Source organism: Osmerus eperlanus, chromosome 27 (assembly GCF_963692335.1).
Source record: "Osmerus eperlanus chromosome 27, fOsmEpe2.1, whole genome shotgun sequence".
NCBI classification, from domain to species: domain Eukaryota; kingdom Metazoa; phylum Chordata; class Actinopteri; order Osmeriformes; family Osmeridae; genus Osmerus; species Osmerus eperlanus.
The window spans coordinates 3,405,152-3,425,212 of NC_085044.1; the positions used below are offsets into that span (position 1 = coordinate 3,405,152).

A 20,061-nucleotide genomic window follows, 5' to 3' on the forward strand; every position below is an offset into this window, starting at 1 on the left:
TGTAAAATTTTATATGACATTAGCCACAATAAAGGCATATGGTATATATTATTCAGTCCTTAAATTCTCCCCAACAGTCCTCCCTTCGAATACAGAGGCTCCAGTGAAGGCTAATGCAGGAGAAGCCCTCAGAAGGCCTTGGACCTTAGAGCCTGACAGACTGAGGTTTCGATTCCACCTTTCCACAAAGAGAGGGTCATTTTGAGACCAAGGTCTTGTTTTCTGATCACCCTGCATCACAAATACTAAGAAAAGACACTCCAACAGTATGAAAGTAATGTATGCACTACTTAGACATTGATATTATTATTACACATCAACTCAATCACAACTCAGTCATGATCACTGATCAAATTTCCCTAGTGATTATTTAACACAATACAAAATAACACAAAATCAAATTACATGTCAATGTAAACCACAAAATTATTCTCTTAAAGACGTATAGACGTAGGTTGACGTATAATGCCACAACGATGAATGTCACAGATCAACAGTAAAACAAGAAAACATTTCTACAACATGTTTTATGTTTTATTCATATGTTCTTGGCTGAGGCTAGTTAACATACGTCATGTTAACACTTGTTGCTGTACACAACATTGGATGTCTGCAGGTTTGGTCCCCAGTGTGCGGTGTCAGGTGAACTGTGACTAGGGGGTCTGTGTTATCAAGGATCTTTTCACAATATAAAGCCAGCACAGAGTCCAAAGCACCAGAGAAGAGCAGCTACTGTAGAGATAGGCAGTCTCCAGTACAGGACTAGCTCTCTCTCTCTCTGACTCAGATCCAGATTATACCTCTATAAACCCAGCCTTGAAGAGTGGTAATCTTTTCTTTATTTTCCGTTGCTTCCTAAATATATTTACAGGTCGATGTGGTGTTTTGTTATGAACTTGATCAACACAGCTCTTGAGGACAATGTCACTTTTCAGCGTCCAGCACAGTTCTACATCCTAGGGTTCTCTGGAATCCCTAACCTGCCTTATTACTTTGTCTTCCTGTTTGTCATCTACATCGTGTCCGTGCTAGGCAACGCTTTGGTCATGACTGCTATATATGTGGACAGCTCTCTCCATACCCCCAAGTATCTCATTGTCTTCAACCTGGCATTCGTGGACCTTTGTCGAATCTCCATCCTGGTCATCCTGCTGCTGGACACCTACCTGATCAACAACCAGTTCATCTCCTACAATAAATGTATGACCAACATGTTATTTACTTACCTGACTCTAGCCATGCAGTCTTTCAACCTAACCATGTTGGCATATGACAGGCTGGCGGCCATCTCCTTCCCTCTGCGCTATCACACACTGGTGACGCGTAAGACCATGACCGCGTTCACCGGCGCAGTGTGGCTCGTCAGCGTCCTGTTCAACCTCATCAACGCCGGCGCCATCACCAGGATGACCTTCTGCCGGTCCCTGGTCATCCGAAACTACGCCTGTGACCACGGTTCCCTGTTCCCCCTGGCGTGCAATTTCAACACCTATTATTTGACCCTGCGCTTTATCACTCCAGTTATCATCGTTTGGCTTCCTCTCGGGTTCATCGTCGTGACGTATGTCTCTATTGGTGTGGCCTTGCGCGGGGTCTCTACACGCCAGGGCAGGTTAAAAGCTGGGAGGACATGCACGACTCATCTGATGTTAGTCGCGTTGTTCTACTTACCGTTAATGATGAATTTTGTTCTAGGGGAAGGCATCTCCATCAACACCAAATGCTTTTACTTGTCTCTGACCACAGCTCTCCCTCCTATGCTGAACCCCATTATATACGTGCTGAAGACAGACGAGTTCAAGGTCTCGGCTATGAAGCTGGTGAAAACCAGCTCGAGCTTTCTGAAATTGTGATTTTTTGGGGGCATTTGGGTTCAAAACTAGTCCAGCTGGGGGAGGGTGAAACCCAGCCCCAATGTAGTCAGTACATGTTGTGAGTAAGCTATGACTAACCGTAGTTCCTATCCATAAAACTATATACTACGCATTATATTCAGCACCAAATCCATTCCATGTTATCATACTGCAGTGTTTGTTCTGTATGTGTCTGTAGAGGAACAACAATCAAACTATTAAAATCGAATTTGATTACGTAATTTCTGTCATTTCCCCCCAAAATGTGTTTTTGTTCAATGAAATGTAATTAAATAATAATAATGAACACCTGAGTCAAAGACGACCCACTCTTCACTAGTGGGTAAGCAGTAGAACTTGTATATTGGGATTGTATTTTATTTTATTGTTTATTATTTTTGTATTTATTGTCAATGTTATGTTTGATATACGTTAATGCCTTTTTTTTATAGGTTGTATAGCCTTTTTCCCTCTGGCAGAGGGACTGCCAATGGAAATGAGCCTTTTGGCTATAATTGGGTGCATTTACATTTTAATATTTATGAATGTACACTGTCCCTCTTGATCAAATAAACAAATTGAATTGAATCTTCCTGAAGACAGAAGCCTCTTGTAGAAGAATTACATTATATTTCACCCTACCACAATAGAATAAGGCTTTAATTCACTACTGACTGAACCAGTGCAAACATATGAAGAGACATGATCCTCCATCCATCCATCCATTAATTAAGGTGACAGTTATGATGCTTCACAAGGCTCTGAAATTGTACCACACTACCACTGTGTGGTTGAAATATGTAATAGCGTGAGCATCACCAGTTGGAGGCATCATTGTTGTGATGTCAATAAAGTTATTCTCAGGTGGGTTGCAGAGGTATTTCAAAAGGAATCCTTAAACTAATGATCCAATACCGTTTTATTAAGGACATTAAAGCTAAATAAAAACAAGTATGATTCTGTGTGATCGTACAATCCATCCAATCCATCCAATCCATTACAGATACAGGCATGAGGTGTTATCTAACACTCTCTCCCTTGAACACACCCACATATACTACTAGACTAGCATCAACAACTTCTAACTGTATCGTAGAGTATTTAGTCCAGCTCCACAAGGGAACATGAAGCAAGATGTCATCCTGTAGAACAATGTTTGCGTCTGTTGGTTGGTATCTATGACGACCCGGAAGCTGCTTGTCGTTGTTTCATCAGCTGTTCCTTCCGGGAGTTCTGGAAGGCCATCATGCACTCTTTAAAGGTCTGAACCTGGATTTGGCACTTACGCCAGTCCTGATGTTCCGCCATGCACTCCTGCACGGCATAGTGCAGATCGGCGCAGCCGGTGCGCGAGATCATCTGGTCCACAGGGTCGTCCTCGTCCTCGCTCCGACTGCGGTCGTGAGAGGACGGGGAAGTCATTCTGAAACCAATGCATGGGATGAGAAATACAGTTGACAAAAATTAAACCTCGGGATAAAAGAGAGGTGGAATAGGGTGAGACTATAAATGTGAAATATAGCTAGTCAACAGTAGGCTACATTATTTTATAATAAACATACAGTTTTGTTTTTGTCACATTAATTACACCCTTCAGGAAACACAGTTGGTCCTATACAGTAGCTCTACATACAGTAATACCAGAGAATGTCTACCCTCTCTTGTGCAATTACACAAGATCGAAGGCTAGCTAGCTCTAGTCTAGCTAGATTGTAGCTGGTAAATTGTCATCTTCTGTCATGGGTCAACTAGCTAGTTACCAATTTCAGTGAGTGATTTACAAGATACTAACCTTCAATTTAAATTGAGATATGTCCGAACGTCGGCTAAATGACAACCTGAAGTAGTTTACCTCTGGCTTTCATATTGTAGGCCTACATTTCATTTGTACGTATCGCTACTGGCTAGCTAGAGCACCACTTTCGTAACGTTTAAACATGGGGGACATAATTCAGGGAGGGACTGAGAGTGTTTTTGAAATGTCCTATGGTGTATCGTGAACTAACTTTTTTAGTTCCGTGTATCGTTCCTAATTATGTACTGCGATTGACGTTGTCACCTCTGGGTCTCACTTATGACATAAGTTATGTATTCAGAATTTCAGAAGTTATTATATTTGCGCGATATATTATCTAGAAAGAAGCTCAGTAGATTAGCGGAAAGTTTAATAGACAAACCAGTGAAACTCAGCTATGAAGCACTTGAGGGCAGTGTTGTACAGGGATACAAGCCAATGTTGCGTAATGTTTAACGGAATATGGGACTGCAGGTCGAAGGAGCACTATACAGTTTGAACAAGTGACTGGCGTGCTGTCAAAGGTAGCACGCTCGTGTCACACCCTGTCAGAAACCGTCAGCACCTTTCCTAAAGCGCAGGAGGATCATGAAAACATAAAAGGAGCATGAAACATAAAACATGCTGAGGATGCAGTTTTAGACTGACGTTTGGATGTGCTGCTGCCCACCCTCACAGACCTCATCAAACGTTTTGACTCACTTGTCAGGTTGTCGGACTGCTGGGTCAAGGCTCCAACGCAAAAACGAGTATGAATTCAAGTTAATTTATTGCTTTTCTCATTAGGTCACATTTCATAGAGTTAACTGCTTCACAGTCAGTGACAAAACAAATATGGAAGATGCAATTGATGGTTTGTTTTAAGCACATGAAAACAAGGACAAAACAACAATCATGATCACAACGGTCTATATTAATCCTAATAATCACAAAATCAAATCCAAATTAAAATAGCAACAATAACAACTAGTATTTAAAAAACTAATTATGGTGACTTTCAACCTATCAAAATGCTATGCGTACATTTATTGTGTGATTTAATTTGAGTTAACATATACAATATTCATATCAAAAACCTGTTAAACTGTCATTTTCATATCTTCAGAGATTTTGGGATTGGTACCATCGCCAGACAGTATAGGAATGTCATGTTCAAACCCAGACTGTTCTGGGATGAAATTGTCTTGAGAATGTTCCGGAACATCATGGGTATTTACATTCAGTTCTGGAATGCTGACGCTGTCCTCCGGCGACGCCTTGTTGCTCAGCGACCCCATTCTGCAGGTGTCAAGAGTCTGGAGCCTCTCCAAGACCACATACCCATGTCTGGTGTACTCCATCGCCCCCCAGTCCAGCACGTTCCCTGGTCTGAAAGCCCCTGCCTGCGCGTAGGCCTGGACCTCACACGGGGAGAGAACATAGTCCCACATGTGCACGTCTGTCAGCTGGCCAGTGAACGATTGCTGGGCCTCAAAACTCCCACCATGGCTGTCTTGGTCCTGGCCGAGGACAATGAAAGGATTAAAGATGGAGCCACCTGCATGAAGAGCCTTTCTGACACTGGGTCTCCCATTGAGCCAAACCTGCACCAAACCTGTTCCTGAGTCCCACGTGGCACAGAGAGAGTTCCACTCATTCAGCTCAGCTACCACCAAGTACAAACGCGATTTGTCTCCAACCAAAATTTCTATTTTATCATTGTAAAGAAATATTGTGAGGCTGTTGAACATGCCAGGGGTGCTCAGGGAGAAAGGGCAGATGATGGAGAGGTCATCAGTGAAGAATCTGAAGCAGACAGAGGAACTGAAGAAGATCTTCTCCAGCTGGGGGTAGAGTCTGGTGTATGAGTTAGCTGTCTGCTGAGGGAAGGTGAACACTCGCCCTCTCAAATCTGTCAACACAAACACAGACACATCCTCAACTCAGACTAGAAGGATGAGAGACTGATTATTAAAGATTATTAGGTCATTCCAATTTCTGTAATGTATGTATCATGTGTGTGTACAGTGTACCTGGAAGAGTGTAGGTGTATGCCCTTTGTGAAATTTACAGCAAATACTGTATCTTAAGTTGTGAACATCCAATCATCCAAAATGCCCAAACATTTAATTGTCAATTGTAAAAGCATAGAGCTGTTGTGGATTGTTCACCTGATATACACAATATGCGAAGGAAAAAAGTATATGTGGAAAAATAAAATTAGATTTACCTTGTGGTGTAGCATAGCAACACGCAACTAGAGAGGGTACAATTTCTGGGGAAATTGTAGGGTGTGCTTGCTTGCGTCGGTTGCACAGGGGTCCGTTTTTGAATGACATTTTTACAACTGATATTTCTGTATATTTTATATAAAAATGCATACTTATTATTTATAAAGATTACATAGATTTAAAAGCTTTTTTTTTTGCTGCTCATTTACAACTGAAAATACGAGTGAAGTGTAGAATGAAATAGATGTCTTCTCATTTCCCCTGCAAGAGGCAGCCTCATCGTTGAATCAAAACGAATACATTTGGCAGAGCGGTGTAAAAATTGACCTAATCTCTATGACTTAAACGTCCTTTTAAGTTTTTCCCTTCTCGTGATATTTTAAGGAATTTAGTCTACTCATATTGCATTCATTCATGAATAAAGAACCCCCTTTGAAGATTATTCTACGACGTTACCGGCAGTAGAAGATGGAATCGCGATTCAAACAGTACCATCTGCTAACTGAAAATATGCCCCCAAAAACGTAAATAAGCTTGACATTTATTTAGTGGAAAATCGCTTTCATAAAAAGCTCAGTGGTAGCGATCATTGTCAGTAACAACGCCAAGTGCGATATAGCCCTGTGTGGAGAAGCTGCCCCGGTAAATTGTACTACTACGGTACAGTACTAGACTACTCCTGTGTTCGTTCGTCTTGGTAGCGATTGCGTTGGTTGAATTGGATTTAACGTTCCATTGTACGGTTTAGGCTGAAATTAATTATTTTCATGAACAGATTGACAAAGTTTAGGCTGTGGCAATGAAGTTAAGGTTAGTAGTTAGATAGACTTTTGGTTTAAGTAAGGGGAGTGCCGAACATGTTCTGTCGCCGTTTGACTTCCTACTGTACTGTACAGCTGTGTAGATGTTTTTGTAGTGTCTCGGGTAGGCTACAGCGTTGCAGTGAGCAACACTGGTTTGAAACCACAGGTAATTATAATTTCACCCACAAATCGTTTACTTGTAATGTAATGTCATAATAAATCCTACAACAAAAATGTATTTGTGAGGAATGTTTATTTTAACGATTGAAAACAGATGCATCATAGACCACTGTAGTATGTGTTGCCCGGGCAACACAGGCTAATGTCATGATGCTAATACTTCAGTGACATAGTAGACTACTGTTTCCGAAAGTAGATGTACTTCCTTAATAATATCAGCTTATATTGTACATTACACATCACAATTGTGTGTCATATCACAAAGTAAAATTAGTAAATAGTTATCACCTGGCCTCTTTGCTTGTGGGGTTTCTGCAGCTGCCTTGCAGTAAAGCTATAGTTAGCCTAGCTATCTCCCAGAAGTTAACGAGCTGCTAAACTAATATTCTGCTAGAGGTAGTCACGCGAGTTTTCGTGACGTTAGTGACGTAAGTAGCGTCATTGACTGTGGTTAGCAAGTTAGCCACCGTTAGCTTCACTTTTCGACACAAAAACGTCATTTCTACTTAAACCGTGCAACGGAACGTAAATCCCAATACAAGCAACTCAATCGCTACCAAGACGAAACTTTTGACACCTACGTTGTCTATGTAGGCCAAATATTGACTGAGTTTTAGGGGGGCAAAAAGAAATAAAAACTAGAAAAGGCTGTTCCTGCGAAACAGCAGTGAGAATGCTGAAAACCTGAATGGGGATAGCTGACCATGCTAAAAAAGCTGAAAATAGTGAAAATTTAGTAGAAAGTTATAAGCTGAAGCTTCAAAGCAACCGAAAGGTATTTTTGAAAGGGGCTGGAGCAGCATTCCAACAATGATTTGAAAGGATTTACCATTACTTTTAAAGGGAGAATAATTTGCACAAAAACCTTAATATTTTAAAAAGTATAAAAGTGAGAAATGAGAAAATACCCGCAAGCTGAAATGAATTTCAAAAATGTGTGAGTCACACAAAAGAGGCAGTGTGGAAGCTGAACTGCATCATCTTAACAAAGCTAAGAGCTAAAATAGCCTACAATGTGGGAGAAGCTGAAAGCTGAACTGTTAAACAGAAGAAGAAGTAGGCTAGCTAGTCATAACAAGAATATTATCGTTTTAACAGATTAAATTATAGTTGGGATAGTAATAGCAGTAGCAGATGTAGCCTATGCGTTTACTCGGCTTTCTTAGTTGGATTCAATGTGTTGATGGAATGAAACATACAGCAGTAGGGCCGATACAGGAAGACACGGCGACACTTTGTTGCAGAAGGATGATGGTGCAAGTTTTGTCCGTGGAGCATACAACGATTAATAAAAAAGAATCATGTAGACGTGTTTATTGAGTAATCGCATAACTAATTACACATGTAAACGGAGTAATCGTATTATTGGCATAAACCGACAATTGCTAGTAATCGTGTTTCTCATGGTCAAGTAAACGTACCAATCACCTGTGTGAGAGACTGAGTGGTGCGTGTCTGTCGTTACGGTGATGGTGCAGCTATGATTGCTAACGCGCTGAGGGCAGAGAATAAGAGAAATGTAGCTAGAATCCACACCTCAAACAAGATAACCTAGACGCAAAACTGTACGTCCAATCCAAAATATAAGGATATTTTCCGAGACCCAAGACTCTGCCGAAACCAGAGATATTCTTTATATATCTGTGCAGTCAGAAATACGACTCTACCTGCAGTTTCAAAAACGTATTCCTTTTGCTTTCCTGGTGCTTGTTTGTTTGGTTGCCACGGTGATGGCGCAGCTGTGATAGCTAACGAGCTAGGCAGAGAGAAAAACGAACATTTACCTAGCATCCACACCTCAAACAAGTTGACCTAGACGCAAAACTATACGTCCAATCCAAAATATAAGGATATTTTCCGAGACCCAAGACTCTGCCGAAACCAGAGATGTCCTTTATATGTCTGTGCGGTCAGAAATACGACTCTATCGGCAGTTTCAAAATCTTGTTCCTTCTTGCTTTCTCTGACTGATTTTACTCACCTCTCCATTGAAGTTAGTGAGAGAATTTGAAAGGCTGCTCTCGCTTCAAGGCTCATAGCTGAAAATCTGTAAATGTGAGCTCTTTAGTAGTTACATCGGCTGAAAGAGGACATTTTTTCCTACATTTTAAGGTATAACTTGTTTCTGTAAGTTAAACTATATGAACGTTAGAGGAATTTGTTTGACAAATTAGTTGAATATCAGAAAAAGAGCAGCAAGCAGAGTGTGCCACTCTGCTTGCTGCTCATTCATAAAAATCAAGAAGGAGCAAACATTTTAATGTATTTCAAACTGTCATAATTCAAAATTGGCTGAACATTTGAAAAAGCTGAATCATTTGGGAATAGCTGAATGTCTTGTGAACATTTTAAAGGTTGAATGGTGTCTCTAGCTGAAAGTAAGCTGAAGTAGTTACGTTTGAAAGAGGAGGAAGCTTTTTAATGATTTGAAAGGATTTACCATTACTTTTAATGGGAGAATAATTTGCACAAAAACCTTAATGTCTTAAAAAGTATAAAAGTGAGAAATACCAAAAGTCATAGCCATCATCTCCTGAAGGAGCTGAACGTTTTGATACAAAAGTTGTAGGAATCGGTTAAAGTATGCAGAACGAGTTAAAGGCCAAAAAACGGCGGAAGAACTGAGAAGTTGAAAAGCAATAGTGAGAATGCTTAACAGCATTCTCACAATAATATATATGTGAGAGAACAAAGGTTGTGCTCTCGCCGAAGGCTTGAGCACACCCAACTATGGACAGCAAATATGCCAAGGTCTTCATTCTGTAGTCAGTAAGATCATTTATCTTTAGTTCTCACACTGGTTATTTTGTGTCTTTTATAGTCAGAACAAACCTTATCTTCATTGGACTTTGTATAGATGTATCATTTAACCTTTTATTGTGCATCCATCAACAAATCAATAAAGTCTAATTATTTTCATGGGAACCAGTAGGCCTACAATATATATATATATTTTTTTTATTGAACTGTAAACTGTAATTGCATTACAGTTTACAGTTTACTGATTAGTGAGGTGCATACTTTACACGTTAATACCATTTCAACCCCAGCTTTAATGTTGTTACTAGGGTTACGTTTGAAATTCTGTTTCACAGTTGCATACATGTACATGGTTTTGACAAATACGCAACGTCCATTTCTGTATTTGCTAAATAGGTGCTGTATGAAGTGTATTAGTTTGCTCTTTCTTTGTTTCATTGAAAGTGCGGATTTCAAAGTCAGTACACATGGTAATTAGAAAGTAAGACAGAAGAGTGTGTCAAACGGACGCATGCTGGAGAACAGGACACTTGCACAGGTTTTTCCATCGCGCCGGAATCTTACGTGCCTTTCATTCTCCTGATGTTCTGTTGTCCGATGTAGAGGTTTGTACATTGGACTGTGATACAAGTGATAGAATGTGATGAGGACTGGAGTAACTGCTGATACGTACGCAATAAACACTAAATACGAAAAACGATAAGTTTTTCGTTTAAGGCTGTAAACATGTTTTTATCTATTTAATAAAGACATGCTCATCACCATAAAGATTGTTGGAGTTTGTTTGTTGGGGATGTGTTGAGTCAACGCGAGCGGCATGGACGTCAAGGTGTAATTTTCACTTTGTGGATCAGCGCGAGGACTCTGGTCTTGATTTCTTTTGTTTTTAGAGAATAAATGATTGGGTTTAGACAAGGCGGGATGCACGTAGATAACGACAGACTCAAGACGCGCAGGTCGGGGTCAATGCCAGAGGAAAAGAGCCCGATAAAAAATATTGACATAATAGGAATGTAAAATATTGCCACGAGGATTAAATGTTCAGTGCACGTGGCAAGCGCCTTTAGCCGTCGCTCAACAGTTTTCATTCTGAAAACGACGAGGAGGATACACGCGTAGCTTAAAATGATAAAACTCAACGGACCGGTAAGGTTGACCAAACTCAGGATCGAAGCGCAAGCCCATTGCAGCCTATTGTCATTACATGCCAGTCTAAATACGGGCGCATAGTCACAGAAATAGCTAAATACTTGAACGGAGCCACAAAAGGAGAGTCTGGTCATTATTGACGTGGTGAATATAGTTACACCCACACAGGCAGACCAAATTATCCCTACGATTACAAACATACTCCTCGTGTTGTTGATAGAGTGCTGGCGCAGCGGGAAGCATATAGCTATCAGTCGGTCATAAGCGAGAACCGCGAGAGCGAATGATTCGAGGCTCACGAAACAATAATATATGAACATTTGCACAAAGCATAAATTAAATGGAATAAAATTATCTTTTGAGAGAAACAACTTAATCATACTAGGAATGATGCATGAGCTCAGGACTACATCAATAACTGCCAAGTTAACCACTGCTACGAATTTTGGGGTGCGTAAACGGTAATCCGTCACAATTATATAGATCACCAACACATTGAAGATAACCGTTACGATGTAAACAAACGCGAGAAAAACAAAATAGACGTTGATGAAATTCAATGACGTAAAGGCGACTATGTAGAAGCCCGGCGGATGGATAAGAACAGAGTCGTTCCCAGATGTCCTTTTCTGAAATTTCATGGTCAAAGTCCAGCCACTGAAACACCCCAGCCTAAGCAGAAATCAAAGAACGTTTAATAGATGATCTTCAAGTCCACATCAATTTCATGCTTTCATGGTCTATAAATGCAACAAAATTACACAGAAAAGCTCACCTGCTATAGTTGATGTGGTTGGAGGTCAGAATTGAGGAGTTAATGAACTGAGAAGACTACCGATTCTCTGCTTGTTTCACCTGGAATTAATACTCTCCATGTAAATCTCCAGAGATGTCATCATTAAGTCACAAACACTTGCATTTCCTTCTAAGTCATGCAGACTTCCTATGATCTCAAACGACCCGTAGAGAATATACACGGTGTATACTAATTAGGGAGTAATCAAAACATTCTAACCAGCACATTAGCATAATAACCAACACATAGCATAATTCATAATTACAAAAAATAATAGGTTACTGTGATATCATGCATCAGACCAGGCCAAGACTCTATAATTCCCAGTTTCAGGACCACGGAGAGCAAAATGGTGGAGTCCTTGTAAAACATCATTTGGCTTCTGTGAAAAGTGGTCCTTCATTTCCCCCTTCAGAGGGAGGTGACAGATCTGACCTAGCGAGGACCAGCGGTGTACAGAAGAACATGCTTCCACCCCTCCAACCACGTCAGATCAAAGACAAACCCATGGAGGGGGTGCAGACAGGGTTATCACTTTAAGTTACTAGGAAATAGGAACATTTTTCCAGACTGAAATGGCACTTGCAAGCAGGTGAGCCAGACTGGAATGGACACAGACTAATGCACAGAAAGAAATGCAGACAGACATAGACAGATAGGTGAAAGCTCCCTATACGCTGCAGATCCTTGTGTGTTTATTCTGGCCATGTGTCTGGAAAAGGTCTTCCTGCAGGAGTGAATGAAACAGGTACGCTTTGCAGGCGATGGGTGCTAGGAAGGCAACATCTCCAAGATGGAGCAGTGAGAGGATGGAGTGGTGTTGGAACACGAGGATGGAGAGAGGGAGCCACAGAGGAAGAGAGAGAGAGAGAGAGAGGGCGCCGGGCGAGCACAGACGCACAGAGAAACGGAGAGAGGCTTCACATGAACCCTGCTGCCGGACCCTTTTTATTTCGGCTTCATCTTCCCTCCTGAGCAGTATTGACTTCCTGCTCCTCGTGCTGAACTGATTAACACGTGTACCTCAGTCTCCTTGAGCCTGTTAACACTGCGGGGCCTTTCAGAGCGGAGGGCCGATCGACCCGATGGCTCTGCTGCTGAGCTGCGTGGGGGCTCCAGATGCCCCGCGGTCGAGACCTCTGGTCCCGGTTTGGACCTCCGATCCGACATCTGGCCCCAGTGGCTCGCTGGCGGGTCAGTAAGGTCATGTTCTCAGGGGGTCCGAACACACATGCTTCTACCGCTATGTAAACGCACACACCCACACCATACACCCACACTCCTCACACTCCACCCAAAACAACCCCACAAACACACACAACAAACGCACACACACACAGACAATAACAACATACTGTATACGGGACAGAATGACCCCCCACACAAAGGGGATCATTTGCTTTGTGTGAATCCCCGTACTCCTTCTAATGAGCCAATTAGTGATGTCATCCCCGAGAATGCTGGGTAATGACCTTGCTTGTAAACAAACCAACTCCTTAGTGTTGCAACTCAGAGCTAATTAATCTCATCTCGTTCTTTAACAACCCCGGTGTGACCCAGGTTGTTGCGTCAATAAGAGCTATAAGGCTTGTGTGGTCGGAGCATGTTTGTCTTGGAGTCTTTCCAATGGGGACTACATAGGCTGATAGAACCAGAGAAAAGTCTACAGAGTGGCCTAATTACGTCTGCGTACGTGTGCGCCCCCCCCCCCATCCCCCCCGCACATGCTCGCCCCCTCTCACCCTTTGAGCCCCGCACCTTCAAGAGTGAACCTCCAGTGGTATGATAACCCTCTCATTAACCTCTAAGAACTGCTGTGAGGGACAGAGAGAGAGAGAGACAGAGAGAGAGAGAGAGACAGAGAGACATAGAGAGTAAGAAAGACAGAGAGAGAGAGACAGAGAGAGAGAGACAGAGAGAGATAGAGGTAAAGAGAGACAGAGGGAGACAGAGACAGAGAGAGACAGGGAGAGAGACAGGGAGAGAGACAGAGAGAGACAGGGAGAGAGACAGAGAGAGACAGGGAGAGAGACAGGGAGAGAGACAGGGAGAGAGACAGGGAGAGATAAAAGGTTACACGGGGCAGGGCTGCTCGCTCCGTCAGCTCCAGCGAGGCCGCTCCTTATCTTCCCTTTTGACCTGGTTTAATAAACACTAATAAACACTCTCACTACACTGTCCTGGAGAGTGATAAAGCAATATCAGGATACAAACACCTTGAGGGGAGAAGGGCCGAATCAGAGAGCTTCCTGTTGGAACACAACAAAGGGAAGTCAACATAATGTCTTGATGCGAGGGCTTAAGGAGAGCAGCGTGAACGAAAGGCACTCCGGAGAACAAGGGGCACTTTCTCCGTTCCGGTCTGGGAGGGAAAGACCAAGAGCGAAAGGGAAGAAAGAAATGTATGAGGGAGAGAAAGAGGGAGAGAACACAGGTACACACATAGAGGTGGAAGCCAAGGAGTCGACCAATCAGGAGGGGGGTCTGCGTGAGGCTCTTGGCCGAGCTTGGGGGGAATGGGAACGATTCTATTCAGCATCTTCCCGCTTTTCTTTTATCATCTCTTGTCCTTTCACCCTATTCTGCCGGACTCAGCACAAACCCTATCCCTGTGCCCTTAGAAAGTCACTCAGCTGGATAAAAGTCCTTTACCTGGACGTGTGTGTGGGGGGGGGGGGGGCGAGAGAGAGAAAGAGAGGTTGCGGCGTGCGTGTGTGTGTGTGCGTTGGGGTGGAGGGGGTGGAGGGGGCGAATGAGGGAACAGGAGGAGTCGGAAATGGCTGGAAACGAGCGACGACGCTGGACAGAGGAGAGAGAGAGTGGAACCGAGAGCGGCGAGCGGCGAGCGCAGGGAACGCGAGGGAAACGCTCGGAGGCAGGATCACGAGGACCTCGCGGCGGCGGCGTTTCTGTTGACCCCTCGAGGTGGGGCGAGGTCCGTGGTGGGACCACTGTGCTCGCGGAGGGCCTGAAGAAGAAAGGGCGGTTCCACAGGGAATAGGTTGACTCCTAAACTAACGCACACACACACGCTCACACAAGGATGCACTCACACACACTCACACAAATGGACATTTAATGACACACTTACACCAAACGAGTTTGATGTTTTCTGGCCCATTGGTCAAAGCGATGACCTGATTCTCTCTCTCTTTCTCGCTGTCTCTCTCACGCTCTCCTTTGCAGCCACACACACACACACACACCCAGTGGGATGCTAAGCACATCTTTCCTTGTCTTTGGGGCTGATTCCGACTGGCATAGTGTCTACACTGTGTCTACAGTGATGACAGAGGACAGCCCACCTCAGCACTTTCAGACGTGATCGCCCTCGTCACCTTCCACTGCCACCCACCGAACGCTGTTCTCCTCCCATTCTGGAGTGTTCTTTTAATTCTCTGCCTTCTAGAGTTTTCCATCTCACAGTCACAAGCGCCCCTCTTTCCCCCCTGATACACACCACGGCACACATATTTGGTGATGCAACCCAAAACCAAAGTCATTCATCAAAGGAACCCAGAGTCAAGTCCCCCATCAATCTCTCATCTGTGTGTGTGTGTGTGTGTGTGTGTGTGTGTGTGTGTGTGTGTGCATGCATGTGTGAATCAATGTGTCCAACTCACTCCTGCTATACCCTGTGATCATTTCTCATCCTTTTCACGTGAACTCAAGTTGTGGAAGCCCATGACTGTAACCCATTACCTAAAGACTATTCATAGAACACGTGAGCATGTCAAAACAGATCTATGTAGTCTAGCAGCCACATTGTATAGCCAGCCCTGTGACACGACAGTCCTCCTGATAACCACTGAAGGAAGCACTTCATACAACCTGACTGTCTACCAGTATGTCACTTGCACATTGTCCCCAACAATAGCGTCATCTTTCAGGTCTTACATCATCGTTATGCCAAGCCCGTTCCTGAAATACTCATACTGAAGCGACGTTAGAGATGAAGCCTTTCAGTCCTTCATCCCTTTAAAGGTTTCATTTCTATATGACACAATTCATATTAGGCTACCCTTTGTTCTTATGTTCATCTTTTACTTTCTTACAACACTTGTTTTCTTGAATACGTTAAATAAGCAATTTTTTGTGGAGAATCAGTGGTCCCTTGATTGGGAAAAACACGGGTGGTCATCCAGAACGAGGTACCGCTAACGCTAACTCAGGCAGAGAAGCGGTTTCTGGCTATATCCATAAAAATCACTGAGGCCCTGTAAAAAGAGCTGAATGTTCAACACAAGATGGCAGCTCTACATATGGGTCAAAATAAAGGTTATGACGGCGAGCTCAATGACACTCGAACCTAAAACGCATCAGTGGGCATGCGGCGATTAGTCTTCGCTGTTAAAGAAGCAGCATTCAGAATGTGAGACTAGTCTGGGTGCATGTGGTCAGACTGAACGTAATCCCCGATTGGTTAATTATTCAACTCGGGTCAGACCTTGCTAAGCGACTGTAGATCAACTCCAGATGTCACACTCGGATCCTTCTCGGCGATCGTCTCGGTTTCCTAATAGACGGAATTACCTAATTAATTGATTAGAGGTGTGAATACAATACGGTCATTCCGGTAGGGGGACGATATATGGATAGAGAGAGAGGGAGAGAGACAGAGAGAATCAGTGGATGAGAGAGAGAGAGAGAGAGAGATACAATACAGATTTAAATCAATAGATAGTTAGCTAGATAAATAGATAGATAGATATAGAGCAGAAATAGATACAGTCAAAGAGAGAAAGACAGAAAGAGAAAGAGAGAGCGAAAGATGTCTGCCAAACTTGTTTCACCCCAGTTCACGATTTGACGGCCACATTCTTCCTCACACTACACATGTTACAGTGATTTGGAGGGCTCGTGTGTGTGGGCGTGTGTTGGTATGTGTGTGACAATTTAGACTTCTTCACTTTCTTGTCCGGTGAAAGCGACGGTGGATGGGTACAGAGAGCTAAGGGGAAATTGGGGGCGCTGTCCATGGTGCTGATTCCACTCAATGGAAATAAGACTTGCGTAATGTGTAGCGTAGCGTACCTTCGGTCGTGTTTGCGCGTGTCTGTACACACACTAGTGTTAACAACTTTCCAGGACGAATCAGGCCTCCCAACGTCATTCCCTCACACGTCGGTTTGACCTTGGCTGCCAAAAAAAACAACACCTCAGTTGTTTTGGGCGCTTTAATTAAGACAGGCGTGAAGTGCGCAAGCACCACAGGTGCAGCTGGTTTAATAGGTCAATCACCGTCCTCCCGGTATTATTTGTCACAGTGTTGATGAGATTACCGCCGTAATCGAATCTCCAATCCCCCCCTCGCCTCCCACCGGGGCACCAGCACTCTTTGTTTCCCGGAGTAGACGTGATCTCCCTCCAAGCGCTCGAGCTGCTCGTGATTCGGTGTGGAGGAACTGATAAGACCCTTTTACCCCTCTCCATCCCTACAGGGACGTAGAAACAGCAGTGAGTACCATTCACTGTCTGAATGTCTCAAAGGTGTTGAAATCGTTCTACGGAAGGTGCCAGCAAAGCTCTCTGGTGTATAGTTCGGAGAAGGCCTAAATACACGACAACATACATAATATCTTGTAAATAACTTTATTTTGTTTTTATTATTCATTTCCCCAACAAAAAGGATTGCAGGATTATTTTCAGTACAGGATAAGTAAGTAGATTCCCACGTGAATGCATCCGATGGGCCTCCGGGATCACAGCACCGGTTCTATTTAACTTCACAGATACATTTAATAGGTGAACACACGATCCGGTGTTCTTTTGCAACTAGAAAAACTACAAGATTTCCCATGTGACAGGCTATTTGTCGCGTTAAGGACCTCATGATTAAAATATGACACTGTCTGTCATGGTATCCCTTATGGGCATGGCACTCCACGCATATTACAAACTCTCTCGTGACCAGCATGCCTTTGAGCAAGCCTCTTTCTTACAAAACACTGAATCATGCATACAATATTTGTAAACGTGCTTTATGCCATTCTCCTCTTCAGTAATAAGGGCTTCTATCTATTTCTAAACGTATTGTGGTAGACTATTTAATATAGAATGATGATGAATCAAAGCTAAACCAATACATTTCTGTTAATGTTTCTGTTAAAACAACATAATAGGCTTCATCATGTCCATGCTATTTTATCTGGAAATATTTATACAGATTTGTGCCTATACTATAGGTGGTATTTTTTGTCATCTCAGGTATTTTAAGTCTCTCATTAGTCATTATTGCCAAAAGGCGAAGGTAGTGTTTCCAACTCTAGCTCATTGTTCATAAACTGTTAACCAGTTGTTCCTCAGCATGGCTGAAGTTAACACTAAACGGACACGTTGGCCAGCCGGGGATCGGAGTCCTGTTCGTACCGGTAATGATAGACCTCCATCTGGTCCCTACAAGCATCCCGGATGTTATTGAGCCACCGTTTGATACCCGCCCGGTTCAGGTACAGCACCATTAGAAATACCAGCCCGATCAGCGCTAACACTATACCGAGGAACACGTATGATACCGCTTCAAGGTTCTCATTTAGACAGTCAACGTCCTCGGCGCGGAGTCTCTCCAATGGTAACCCCCGCTTGGTCTCAGGTTCTAAGCAAAGAAGATGTGCTGCGTCCTGGCACTGAGAAGAATTCTTCAACCAGTAGTAGAACGCCTCCAGTCCGCAGTTGCACCTAAATGGATTCAAGGACAGATATATACGCACCCGCGTGTACTGGTACAAACTTGAGACATTCTCTCTCCCAATGTTCTCAAATGAGTTATTGCTCAGCACTAAAGCATGGAGGTTAAACGCGTCCAAATTTGCAATCGGTATTGTCTTCAAGCGGTTCCCCGCTACCTCGAGTCTGTGAAGGCTGCGTAAACTTTCCACACCGAGTGCGTTTGAGAGCTGCGCCGCGCCTGAAGACGTCAGGGAGTTGTTTAAGTACAAGGAGCGCAGCTCTAGCAAACCGTAAAAAGCCAGATCAGACAAATACGCCAACCTGTTGTGACTTAGATCGAGCAGATGCAACCGGGAGAGCCCCGAGAAAGCGTAAGCCTCTATGGCCTGGATGCCATTGTAGGACAGCGACAGCGTCATCAAGTCCAGCTCTGTCCCGTTCGATGAGAACGCGCTCCCCGGTAAAGTTGAGATGTTGTTCCCTCTGAGGATAAGAGTGGTTGTCCATTCAGGAATGTCGCCTGGGATCGCCGTTTCGTCTCCATCATGGCAGGTTACGGTCCCAGAGTCAATGGCACAGACGCAGGATGCTGGGCAGTTTTCATCCGATTTGACAGGCGGAAACATTAAAAAACACACAACCGTTACCAAATAAAAATGTTCCCAAACGGTAAAGACAAATCGTGAGATATTTCTACAGCAAAACATCCGGACCGGTTTTCCAAAATAGTATTTTGCATAAAAAGTGCAAGTCGACATTTTGTTTCGCATAGAGGTTGGAGCAGTCAGTCGGCCAGGGTTGGAATAACCTCAAAAACACAATTTATTCCCCATAGGTCTGACGTCTGTTTGTGTCTCCCCGTTTAAAGAGGGAGTTTCGCCACCTCCTTCACATCGGAGTGGTGCCGCTGGCCAACTGTATGGACAGTAGCGGGAAAGCCTGCGGTTTGGGGCGCGCACACACCTCATTCGCTCTCTCACGAATGCGCTTTTGACGCCAGTCTAGAGGGGCAAAGATGGAGATCCCTCTTATAGCGCACGTGTGGTCGACGCAACTAGGACACTGACAGACAGATTGACTGACAGACAGATTAATTCAGCGATTTCTCTTGATTGACAACCACACACTTTTTCTTTCTAGCTGCCCCGCGTGCGTCTAGGCATGATTGAGAGAACCCACTTTAGTGCAAATCGAGTTTAATAGGATACCTCACTTAGGCCTACAGATTACCGGAACTGTGGCGGACTGACAAGACATTGGACCTGGCTAATTACATTTTACTTGAGAAATTCATCCCGCCACTGGGCTGGCACAGCATCACAGCCAGTAGTTTCTCCTGCAGAAACAAACCAATGACCCTGCGTGGGGTTGCCAACAGGCAAACAATATAATTACAATTACCTTTGTTTACATATATCAACTCAAACATATGAATCATATCTTATCACAAAGGGACAGTGAGTAAAGCTGAATGGATCCAAGAACAGATGACTTAATTGACTAACTAGAACCCCAAAATTATATTATAGAGTGGAATAAAGCATGCCTATGTGATTGCAAATATAATACTGTAAGTGACCATAAAGCCATGGCCTATATGAAATGATTGTTAGGTTCACTTGCCTGTAGATTAATCTAAATAATGATGCGTGTCATAAGTTAATAGTGTTTAGAGTTCTGTGAAATTTAATTAGTAAAGCTTGGTCCAGAGTCTCAACAAGCAATGGCCAGAACAGCACATGGTCGGATTTAGGGACTGTGGTAAGAACACCATTTGTCGGACGTCAGAGCCGAAGCCACAATTTACTGCCCAGGGAAGCAGTCATTTCAATTTCCCATCATGCCT

The 20,061-nt window shown here is 43.4% G+C and overlaps 5 protein-coding genes across 6 annotated transcripts; 1 reads left to right on the plus strand and 4 right to left on the minus strand.

Moving 5' to 3' along the window:
* The first annotated feature begins 890 nt into the window (after nt 1-890).
* Nucleotides 891-2,131, plus strand: LOC134013756 (olfactory receptor-like protein OLF4). Its single transcript, XM_062453461.1, has one exon. The coding sequence runs from the start codon at nt 891-893 to the stop codon at nt 1,851-1,853; it is 963 nt and encodes a 320-aa protein (XP_062309445.1). The 3' UTR covers nt 1,854-2,131.
* A 332-nt stretch (nt 2,132-2,463) lies between these two features.
* Nucleotides 2,464-3,812, minus strand: LOC134013793 (cytochrome c oxidase assembly factor 4 homolog, mitochondrial). 2 transcript variants are annotated; one of them, XM_062453513.1, is made up of 2 exons: nt 3,646-3,812; nt 2,464-3,276 (listed from the first exon to the last, which is right to left on the minus strand). In XM_062453513.1, the coding sequence occupies exon 2, from the start codon at nt 3,273-3,275 to the stop codon at nt 3,030-3,032; it is 246 nt and encodes an 81-aa protein (XP_062309497.1). In that variant the 5' UTR covers nt 3,276; nt 3,646-3,812; the 3' UTR covers nt 2,464-3,029. The 2 variants fall into 2 exon arrangements, with proteins under 2 accessions (XP_062309497.1, XP_062309498.1); XM_062453514.1 differs by lacking the exon at nt 3,646-3,812 and adding an exon at nt 3,416-3,437.
* Nucleotides 3,813-4,663: 851 nt separating this feature from the next.
* Nucleotides 4,664-5,736, minus strand: LOC134013526 (serum amyloid P-component-like). Its single transcript, XM_062453034.1, has 2 exons — nt 5,727-5,736; nt 4,664-5,569 (listed from the first exon to the last, which is right to left on the minus strand). The coding sequence occupies exons 1-2, from the start codon at nt 5,734-5,736 to the stop codon at nt 4,728-4,730; spliced, it is 852 nt and encodes a 283-aa protein (XP_062309018.1). The 3' UTR covers nt 4,664-4,727.
* A 4,633-nt stretch (nt 5,737-10,369) lies between these two features.
* LOC134013753 (olfactory receptor 5AR1-like) lies at nt 10,370-11,398 on the minus strand. Its single transcript, XM_062453456.1, has one exon. It carries the CDS (start codon nt 11,389-11,391, stop codon nt 10,426-10,428), a length of 966 nt encoding a protein of 321 aa, XP_062309440.1. The 5' UTR covers nt 11,392-11,398; the 3' UTR covers nt 10,370-10,425.
* A 5,770-nt stretch (nt 11,399-17,168) lies between these two features.
* waif2 (Wnt-activated inhibitory factor 2) lies at nt 17,169-19,187 on the minus strand. The gene has a single exon (XM_062453428.1). It carries the CDS (start codon nt 18,983-18,985, stop codon nt 17,870-17,872), a length of 1,116 nt encoding a protein of 371 aa, XP_062309412.1. The 5' UTR covers nt 18,986-19,187; the 3' UTR covers nt 17,169-17,869.
* Between the last annotated feature and the right edge of the window lie 874 nt (nt 19,188-20,061).